At 35.1% G+C, this 10,791-nt stretch overlaps 2 protein-coding genes across 7 annotated transcripts in view; one reads left to right on the top strand and one right to left on the bottom strand.

Annotated features, from left to right (window-relative positions):
* Positions 1-1,087: 1,087 nt before the first annotated feature.
* mob3c (MOB kinase activator 3C) lies at positions 1,088-7,523 on the bottom strand. 3 transcript variants are annotated; one of them, XM_059529170.1, is made up of 4 exons: positions 7,126-7,518; positions 5,873-6,380; positions 2,783-2,985; positions 1,088-1,822 (listed from the first exon to the last, which is right to left on the bottom strand). In XM_059529170.1, exons 2-4 carry the CDS (start codon positions 6,288-6,290, stop codon positions 1,793-1,795), a joined length of 651 nt encoding a protein of 216 aa, XP_059385153.1. In that variant the 5' UTR covers positions 6,291-6,380; positions 7,126-7,518; the 3' UTR covers positions 1,088-1,792. The 3 variants fall into 3 exon arrangements, with proteins under 3 accessions (XP_059385153.1, XP_059385152.1, XP_059385154.1); XM_059529169.1 differs by having other exon boundaries at positions 5,873-6,358; XM_059529171.1 differs by lacking the exon at positions 1,088-1,822 and having other exon boundaries at positions 5,877-6,358; positions 7,126-7,523.
* A 2,021-nt stretch (positions 7,524-9,544) lies between these two features.
* The window catches only part of elovl1b (ELOVL fatty acid elongase 1b), a 31,177-nt gene continuing 29,930 nt past the window's right edge, over positions 9,545-10,791 (top strand). For 3 of the 4 annotated variants that reach the window (XM_059529167.1, XM_059529166.1, XM_059529165.1), the window contains exons 1-2: positions 9,545-9,679; positions 10,026-10,103. The gene's annotated coding sequence lies outside the window, so the exon portion shown is untranslated. The remainder of the gene's footprint in view (positions 9,680-10,025; positions 10,104-10,791) is intronic. The other variant, XM_059529168.1, reaches the window with a different exon arrangement.

Raw genomic sequence — 10,791 nt, 5'->3', positions numbered from 1 at the left:
TATTATGGTATCATTGAGATATTATAATGAATATGTTTTATTAATATTTAATTTTGGCTCAATATTCTTTTTCAAATGTTGAATTCATGCTTATTTTTAATTATTTATATATTTGAAAGTACTAGTAATTCTTATTGGGTTGCCATTTTAGTAGCTTTTTTAATTATTATTTTTATTTACGTTTTAGTTATTTTGAGAAGTGTTGCTTTGGTAACTAGCTAAAATAAAACTTTTGATAATTTACACTAAATTAAAATGAGAAGTGTTGCTTTGGTAACTAAAATAAAACTTTTTTGATATTTAATTTTAGTTCAGTTAAACTATATATTTTTTTCAATTAAGGATTTTTTTTATGGTTTTCATTTTAGTTTCAGTTTTAGTAATCCTGGAGTTTAATTTGAAATTTTCTGCCATTAAAGTTTTCTATGTGTAATTTGTTTCCTATTTACAGTGTTAATTTAGTAATTAGGTTAGTAAATGGGTTATTTTCTAAATATGGTATTATTTTAATGTTGCCATCATCCTGAGAAACCTGGAAATGAAAACAAAATTGTTAAGGCCTGGAAAATGCATAATTATTATAAGTGTAGAGTGGGGGAAAACCTAAGAACCATGTGATTTTTTTGTGTGTGTCCAGAAAAGCCAATAATTTTTAGTGGCAATGACATAAATTACAATCCAAGTATGAAAAATGTCCAGAGTTTTCATGTTATTAGATTTGTAACAAAAATAAAAAATGCCCCCAGTCTGACAGAGCAATTTGCTTTATACATTTACATCAAAATGAGACCATGGAGTGTAGCTTAAAATGTAAAATGATTATCATGATTATCATCAGTAATCATGATTTACAAAATTATAATGAAAAAATATTGTTAGCTGATGCTAACTGGCAAGCTTACTGGCTACAAAAAAAAGAAAATAAATTGTCATTCTGAAAATATACTTATATTCTTCTTAAATGACATGTACTCCCTATCTACAGGCCTTACTATTCTCATATCATACATAACTGTGATGTTCTACAAAACAACAAGCTTTTAAACACTTTTTTTTTCTTGCTAAAAATTAATCGCTCATTCTGAAATCTGTTTTCTCTCAGGTTCATTAACAGTGTAAGTTTCTACATCACTGTTGTCAACGTAGTCCATAGCAACAACAAAAATGTATCTTGACTTAAAAAAAAAGAGTCTTTCTATACATTTAAATTGTTTGTATTTCAAACTTGCATGCAAAAAATACATAGGCAGAAACAGTACATTGTCAGAACAAAATGTCTGAAATAAGAAAAATAGTGCTGAGTACTATTCATCATCAGTCACTAGTTAATAGCTCTGGGAAAAAATCTTACTGTACATGCCCTGTTTAAATAAAATAAAGTAAAAATAAAGCTTCTGCCCCTGCACTGGCACAGATACGGCAAAGCTAGAACGTGACCTCTGTAACTTAGCAGAAGTTTTAGACATATAATTTCAAGACGTTTCTCTCAGGAACACATTTTTTCATATCTTTGAAGTCACATGGTCAAATGCCCAAAATGAACGCAATACTAAGCAATCAATGCATCATTTCATATCAGTGCTGCAGAATTTGAGCTACTGTGCATAATTTAAACATATACTGTCTCAAGAACGTGTTGAATTACTGGAACCACAGTTTTTCAGTCATACTGAAGCAAGGATGTGTTGCAGTTTAGCTCATTTGTGAGTCTCTGATCTCGCCTGATCTTAGATCAGACCTCAAGTACATTGTCTTTTTGGTCATTTGGATTCCCATCTGTTCTCCACATCTTTCAGTGGCAGATCCTCTCTGTCATTTCTTTCTGCGAAGACAGAGAAGTCCAAGTTATTATGACAAAAACACCACATTTGCATTGTGCTGTCAGCATAGTTTTTCATAAAACCTACAAGTTAGCTAAAGAGCAGAAAATTCTGCTAATTGCCACTATCATGATTTATTATTTTGTGTCTAATACCAGTTATTATTATAGCACATTGGCAACATACACACTTCAGTTAAATTTGGTTGTCTATTCACCTTTTAGTGCTTAATCATGTTCTGTGCACACACAGTTCAGACCAAACTGAACAACTAGTTGTTAATGACGTTTATAAACACATATCACAGTAATCTTTTTTGTATGTGCGGTGCAAGAAATTACAGGGTACATTTTGACTCACTGGTTTTGACAGATCTTGCTTTAAAAAAAAAAACATAAAGAAAAGTCCATAATAAACTCAAATCCAAACACAATACCTTGCAAATAAGCCATATGGTAAAATAGAGTAACCTGCACCTGCCTACTTTATTAACTCCATATATTGGATCGCTTTATGAGCCGAGCCTAAACGCTTGATAGACATAATAAGTGGACATGGCAACCCTTAAAGAGCACATAAACATAAACAAAACACAATGGATCTGTTGTGGTTTAGTTACAATCACAGAAAATGATGATTCTTTGGTTGCAATAATAATATGTGTTATGTGTTAAGTTGTTCAGTTCCGTACAAACTGAGTCGAATTTCTGTAAATGTAGTCGTCACTACCTGAATTTTTTGGGAGTTAATTCAGTTGTAGAACGCTGTTGTCACTGCTGTAAATTACTGATGTGTGTGTATTGAACAAAATTAAGCACTAAATGGTATCACTGAGAAACTATTTTTTTTTATTATATATTTTTTATTTTAGTTTTAGTTAGTGCCTCAAGTTAAACTGACAACCGACTCTAGCTGCTGACAGTGTGTACATGGCCTCAGTAATGAAAGTACAGTGCTCTCACCAGCGGCTCCAACTCCGAATGGTCGATGAGACTGAACTCAGAGATGAAGTAGAAGTAGTGTTTGTAGCAGGTGTTGATGTGAGCCTCAGCTCCCATACTACAGATCATGTCGAAGTGATGGATGTACACGTGCACAAACACCCGAAACAAGCGGCTCAGTATCTTTTTGCACACTTGCTGAAAGTTCTTAGGAAAAGGGACTCCTAAACAGAAGAATACAACACTTATATCACATTGCATTCAAGATGTTATATGATTTTCTTGAGAAATGAGAAAAATCTAATGATATTTATGATATTAAGGAGAAAAAGCCTACTGAGTTTTTGAGGGTTTTTGGCCAGTAGTTCAGCCTGTGGAATTATGAATTGTTGGCAGTGCTTTTAAGTATAGCTTCTGTAACTCTATCCAGTAATATTTTTTTCAGACAGAAGTACGTCTGGTGGTCCAGGCCCCACAAATTTACAGCAATTTCTGAGAAACTTAAAGGGATAATCCACCGCAAAATGAAAATTTTAATCACTTACCCCAATGTCGTTCCAAACCTGTAAAAGCTTTGTTCGTCTTCGGAACACAATTCAAGATATTTTGGATAAAAACCGGGAGGCTTGTGACTGTCCCATAGACTGCCAAGTAAGTTACACTGTCAAAGTCCAGAAAAGTATGAAAGATGTTGTCAGAATAGTCCATCTGCCATCAGTGGTTCAATCTTAACATTATGAAGCCAAGAGAATACTGTTTGTAAGCAAAGAAATGCATCCCGGTTTTCATCCAAAATATCTTAAATTATGTTCTGAAGATGAACAAAGCTTTTGCGGGTTTGGAACGACATGGGGGTAAAGTGATTAATGACAAAACGTTCATTTTGGGATGGAGTATCCCTTTAACTGGACCATTTCTCAACCCATTTAATCCTTTAATATTTTTACAACTAACCATTTTTGTCTATTTCTATTTCTATTCATAGCTCATTTATTAATATGTCATAAATTTCATAGCAATTTACTGAAACAGCTTAAAGGTCAATAACAAATAGGTGTGTCCACAACAAAGAAAAAAAAAAGAAAGAAAAAAAACTGTAAAAACTTAAACAGAAATATACGGTCTGAATTAGGGGTGCAACGGGTCGTAGATGATCCGGATCCGAACGGACCGGGCCCCATGGTTCGGCACACATGTGATTTGTGGATTAGCTGTACATTTTAGAGTGGACTTTTATTGTGGCCAGCCTAAGACACACCTGTGCAATAATCATGTTGTCTAATCAGCATCTTGATATGCCACACCTGTGAGGTGGATGGATTATCTCGGCAAAGGAGAAGTGCTCACTAACACAGATTTAGATTTGTGAACAATATTTGAAAATAAATAGGTTCAGCTCATGAAAATTGGGGGCAAAAACAAAAGTGTTGCATTTATAATTTAATTGTTCAGTGTATATATACAGGTGCATCTAAAAAATGAAAATATCATGGAAAAGGTACAGTATTTATTTTTTTGTTATTTAATTTAAAATAAAAAAGCTAACTTTCTCATATTCTAAATTCATTGCACACAAACTGAAATATTTCAAGAGTTTTTTTGGTTTTAATTCTGATGGTTACGACTTACAGCTTAGGGAAAAAAAATCAGTATCTCAAAAAATGTAAATTTTCAATTTTGAGCTCGATTAGTTTGATTAATTTTGAGTATAAATATGGGGTACCTCTTGGGCAAGTTTAGAACATGCAACCACAGTTATGGGAACGACTACTGACTTGACAGTTGTCCAGAAGACGATCATTGACACCCTCCACAAGGAGTGTCAGCCACAGAAGGTCATCGCTGAAAGGGCTGGCTGTTCACAGAGTGCTGTATCAATATATGTTCATAGAAAGTTGACTGGAAGGAAAAAGTATGGTGGGAAAAGGTGCACAAGCAACAGGAATGACCACAGTCTTGTGAAGATTGTCAGGAAAAGCCGATTCAAGAACTTGGGAGAGCTTCACAAGGAGTGGACTGAAGCCGGAGTCAGCACATCAAGAGTCACCACACTCAGACGTCTTCAGGAAAAGGGCTACAGCTGTCAGATTCCTAGAACTAAGCCACTCCTGAACCAGAAAAAACATTAGAAGCATTTCACCTGGGGTAAGGAGAACAAGACCTGGACTGTTGCTCAGTGGTCCACAGTCATCTTTTCAGATGAGATTTAGTATTTCATTTGGAAGTCAAGGTGTGGAGTCTGGAGGAAGACGGCAGAGGCACAGAATCCAAGCTGCTTGAAGTCAAGTGTGAAGTTTCTGAAGTCTGATATGATTTAGGAGCCGTGACGTCTGCTGGTGTTGGTCCATTGTGTTTTATCAAGTCCAAAGTCAATGCAGCCATCTACCAGGAGATTATGGAGAACTTTATGCTTTCATCTGCTGACAAGCTTTATAGAGATGCTGATTTCATTTTGCAGCAGGACTTTAGCACCTGCCCACAGTGCCAAAACCACTTCCAAGTGGTTTGCTGACCATTATATTACTGTGATGATTAGCCAGCCAACTCACCTGACCTGAACCTCACAGAGAATTCTATGCGGTATTGTGAAGAGGAAGATAAGTAACATCTGACAAACAATACAGAAGAGCTGAAGGCACTATCAAAGCAATGGGCTTCAATAACACCTCAGCAGTGCCACAGGATGATCGCCTCCATGCCACGCAACATTAAAGCAGTAATTCGTGAAAAACAAGCCCCAACCAAGTATTGAGTGCATAAACCTGATTTGGAGATCTTGAACATTTCTGTTTTGTAAATCTTTCTTTGACTGATCTTTGTGAAAATATTGACATTTTTTGAGATACTGATTTTTTTTTATTTTCTTAAGCTGCAATTTGTAACAAATCATAATTAAAACTAAAAATCTTGAAATATTTGTGTGCAATGAATCTAAAACAAGTTTTTTTTTTTAATTAAATTACAAAAAATAAAGAACATTCCCATGATACACTGTATATATACACATATTCAATTTTTAATTAATAAAATATAACATTTTATTCAGTGAAAAGGACATATTATCTGGTATTTAACTATGTAAAAAATTAACACAGATTTGACGTTGCGCACCTACTCGTGTAGGAAAGATGTGCTCATTATTGATGAGGGACTCGATCCAGTTCATCAGGAGGTTCATGTACATAAGAGCAGGCAGTTTGGTGGGCCTCTTATACTGATCCCCATCCTGCCACCTGTATTCATAACGTGGCCCTCCAGACATGATGGGACAGCTCTTCTCAGTGCAGAACTCGCTCATGGTCCCGTAGATGAGGTTGATTCGATTGAAGAAATCCACCACGTGCACAGCTATCCAGTCATTAATGTTCTCCCCGTCTGGCAGCTGCACCACTTTCCTCAAGTCCAGGCCTGATTTCAGAGATGCCTGGGCTCTTTTGTACAGCTCAAAGCGTTGGGTTCCAGGTTCAAATCGCTTCCGAGGCCGGAATGTTTTGTCTTTGCTGAAGACCTGACCCAAGCACTGAGCCATTGCTGAACGGAGCAGGGTGACCGAGTCGTCCGAGCCAGTCAGGATGTGGATGGTGGAATTTTTTCACTCTTATGAATCCCTGGGCCCTTTCTAGAGAGAAAAAAAAAAGTATTGGCCCCACACTTTTGAATAGTAGTTTAAACAGACCACCACAAACATTTCTTTCCTTCCTCTCTATGCATTTCGTTTCCCTTTGTGTTGTTTTATTCACATCATCATTTTCATAACTTCTCATGTTTGTTGGAAGTGGCTGAAATAATATACATTTCTTGATTTCAAAGCGTCTGTTCAGCCGTACAATCAAACCTTGCCTAAAACTGTGTTTTAGCCAATCCTTTCTTTTGTCTCTTTCACAAGTCTTGTTTTTCTTTCCCTTTCTGTTTCTCTCTCCTTCCCTAAATGTAAAAAATAAAAAGAGAGATATTTTTGAGGTCTGTTTCTGACACTTGTTGCTGTAAATGATAATGAATTTTCACGCCATAAAAAGGCACTATAAAAGCCTACATTTCCATAATTGTTTTTATATGAAAACAGAACATCTTTTATATGTTTTCGGTTTCTATAAAATGATTTATCATAGCACTGTTAGTATCCAGTAACTTTGTAGACTTTATAATAAACATAAAAGTCTCAGTTTCGAGGCTGGTTTTAACTCGATTCATTCAATATGTGTGGAAGAAAAGGACAGAGGAGTTATTTGTCCACCACTACAACAAACGTGACTGAACACGCTTTTTCACATTACTGCTTTAACACAGAGCATGAAAACAAAAGTGGCATCTTATCAATGAAAACATATGAAAAAAAGTAAAACTGTAGACTTTAAGCTCCTTACCTTAAACACCAGTCGTTAGTCCTGCTGTAGACACTTGGAATGTTGTGGGAAACCTGGAAAGATTTCCTCGTTCTCCTGTTCTCTCCAAAAGGGAACAGAGCAAATCCAAACTGTCTCGAGAGGATCCTTCCTGGCACTCATCAGCCTCTCTCTACCCTCCAAAACGCAGATAGGAATATGACATAACAGACCAAAAAAACTAGCTGAAAAGTTATTTGGCTTCCCTTCCTGTGTATGATGTCATATCCTGATTTAGTCTGCTAGCCCCCCTGGCTGTTTGTGTGTGTGTGTGTGTGATGTCTGCTCAGGGGCTGTGTGTGTAGTTTTCATTGGTGGTGGGAGGAGCAGCAGTGAGTCTGTGAAGTCCAGTCCCACATCAAGCCACATCCTTTGCTTCAAAACAAGAGGACCGTATCCCAGGCTGTCCATTACTACAAACTTCACACTTTCCTGTTTCTCAGACCATCTAAATCTAGTTTGAATAACCCTGTTTTAAAATCATTATAATCAAATGTATCATAAATGTTAAAAAGAGCATGCAATATGTTCTTAAATATATACAAATTATTTAAATAAGAATAGGGGCAAGCTGAAGAAGCTAGGGGCAGCTGTGGCCTAATGGTTAGAGACTTGGAGTAGTTGCCCGAAGGATGCCGGAGCACTTGGATGGGTTAAATGCAGAGCACCAATTCTGAGTATGGGTTACCATACTTAGCAAATGTCACGACTTTCACTTTTTTTTTTTTCACAAGTGTGAAGTCATGAAATTACAATTAGTAACCACTAGATGGAAATATATAGTTTCCTTAATATGAAAGTGGCACAATAAATGGCATTTGGTTTAAAATCTTTAAAAGTATAAAGTGAAAAGCAATAGCACATACATTGTGAAAAATTATAAAGGCTTTTAAGACCCTTGGAGGACCTTTATTTCTTCATGAAGATACTGCACTGTACATTTTTTTAAGTTAAATAAATACTTATATTTATTAATAAACATTGTGTTGTACAAAAAAATTCTATTTAAGTTATTCTACTTTAATTTCATGTTAAGTTACTTGGCATTTCTTTGTAATTGTAATTTTTGTTTTGTAAATAATTTGTGAAGTATACTGCTTCTGCACCAATTTATTTATTTTTTTCAGTGTGGAGATATACTTGATGGGATTAATATACATTTACATAAATATTTGTGTGTGTTTGAGTAAGAGTTTTCTTTTTCTTTCTTTTTTTAGGATTATTTTTGGGGGGAAACATTATGTTAAGTACAATGTATTGACTTAGCCATATAAATTACTTGTCTAATAAGTTGCTGTTCTAAATCCATTAGACATCAGGTCATAATGTACAAATTATATTTCTAGAATGTTCTGAATTCCATTAGCAATGGAATTCTTTATGATCTTAATGTTACAGATCAAAAACTTGATCTTGTTCAAGAATTCTGTTCTAGTGCTTTTCTGTAATGTTTGCTGTTTTTGCAACACAGATTGAAAGTGTTTTGAACAATTACAAAAATTATTATTATTATTTATTATTATTATTATTATTATTATTTTTGTAAATGCAAATGAAAAAGAAGGAAATAAGAGAGTTGAATTAAACAGGGTGCTGATTGATGTCTGTTTACTGAAGTGAGGTGTTAACAACATTCATCAAGAACAAGAATTCTCCAGAATGTGCCTCAATGCCTCAAGGAATGAATAAATAGACTGAACAGACACATACACAGACAAATATGCAAGCAGACTGATAGACTATACAGACAGACAGACAGCCAGACAGACAGACGGATGGATAGATGGACGGACGGACAAACAGACAGACTGACATACAGACGGACGGACGTATATATAGAATGATAGAATGACAGAACAATAGAACAATAGATAGATAAAGAGATAGACAGAAGGACAGACAGACAGATGGATAGATGGATGAATGTATAGATAGAGAGACAGACAGACAGATGAAAGATAGATAGATAGATAGATAGATAGATAGATAGATAGATAGATAGATAGATAGATAGATAGATAGATATATAAATAAAAATACAAAATCGAAATATATATATAACATTTAAAAATTATTATTAGTAAAATGATTAATAATATAATATATTAACGTTCAAAAATAAATGTATACACAAATAGAAATATATAAACAGACTACAATAGGCCTAGCCTTTAAAAATAAACAAAACTGTCAGATAAAAATGTAGATTCAGAAAAATTCATAAAAAATTATAAACGACAGAATTAAAGAGAATAAAACGTGGTTTACCTGGCGGACTCGTCACTACATGGTTGTGTCTCAAAACCTAGTGCTGCCTACCTAGACTGAAAGAGCGCCCCTCACACACACCATGCCCAGAAATGCAGTCTAGGTAGGCATGTAAGTAGGCTTGGAGACACAGCCAGTGCCTACGCTCTGGGTTGAGCCTTCAAAACACCTGAGGGGCAAACGCGAAAGTGCAGTTGTTTTTCGGGAGCAGGGCAGGACGAGTGAACATCATTCCTACCTGAACGAGCCCTGCTTCAGCCTTTCACAGGTGAGTCGGGCATAGAGGAGGAGGAAAATGTTAGCGGATAGTTCAAACATTTTTTATTTTTTACATGTTTGTATGTGTTTTGGGGAATATATATATATATTTTTGTATTCATTTTTTTGTGTTGCCATTTTAGATAAACAGTGCAGTCGTTCATTCGCTTTGTTTCGTGTGATGACTTTCAATTCGCGCGACAACTTTAAAGAAGGACCTTTCTGTTCACACGTGGTTTTGCGCAGAAAAGTGACATTTTGAAGAAGTGCAGAAGCTTCTGTTTCCTCCGCCTCTGAAAAGCTGCTATTTGTTCAGTCTCAGCTCCCTATCGCATTGTTTCCTGTCTTTTGTTCAGGTGTGTCGTAAGAAGTCGCGATCTGAAGCAGCTAGAGGCGTTTTAACGATCTCCTGATAGCACTCGAACCCTTTACAGGTGAGACCTAAAGGATTTTGACCTCTTTCACGCTTCACTTCTGCGAAAGTACATCCGTATTGCCAAAGCACTTGCTGCGTTACTGCGTAGAGTCAGACATTATGCAATGTAAAATACCAGTAGGGTAAAAAAACTAATATTAACTAATAAAACGGAATGCAAAGTTTAAAATAAAAATAAAGTAAAATAAAACGAAACTAACAATTAAATGTAACCAAGATGAATAAGTTACAGAAGTAAAAAAAAAGATAAACCTAAATGATGAAGAATACCACTAAAAGTTTTGGAGACAGGCAAACTCGTACATTTAATAAATACAAATGGTTTTAGTTTAGTTTAATTTTGATATAAATTCCCCCTAGATGTCTGTTAGATTATTTATTTTTTTCTGAGCAAAAAAAATAATGATTGTCATACATTTTTACTATGATTTACAGAAGACACCCTTTAAAATGGCATTCAGTGAAACTAGTTTATATAAAAAACAATCTTGTAACACATATTTCTAACAAGAATCATAAGATGACATTAAAATACTTTCACCCATTTCCACCCATATTTTGGCCTTTTAAGTTATTCGATACATTAAAGCAGACACTATAATTGCATTTTAATATGCTTTCTGTGTATATAAAATCACTTTTGTAAATTTAATTTGATGTGGACGCCAAAATGGGACGTCTCATCT

The sequence above is a fragment of the Carassius carassius genome, chromosome 38, assembly GCF_963082965.1.
Source record: "Carassius carassius chromosome 38, fCarCar2.1, whole genome shotgun sequence".
NCBI classification, from domain to species: Eukaryota; Metazoa; Chordata; class Actinopteri; order Cypriniformes; family Cyprinidae; genus Carassius; species Carassius carassius.
This window is presented reverse-complemented; position numbering and strand designations above follow the sequence as displayed.

Bases quoted from the DNA above. Each gene is read 5' to 3' on its own strand.
- mob3c (XM_059529170.1), bottom strand. From the start codon at position 6,290: ATGGCTCAGTGCTTGGGTCAGGTCTTCAGCAAAGACAAAACATTCCGG. The intron at 2,986-5,872 runs GTGCGCAACGTC...TCTTCTGTTTAG, and splicing joins CATCTTTCCTACACGAGTAG to GAGTCCCTTTTCCTAAGAAC. The intron at 1,823-2,782 runs GTGAGAGCACTG...CTGTCTTCGCAG, and splicing joins ATTCGGAGTTGGAGCCGCTG to AAAGAAATGACAGAGAGGAT.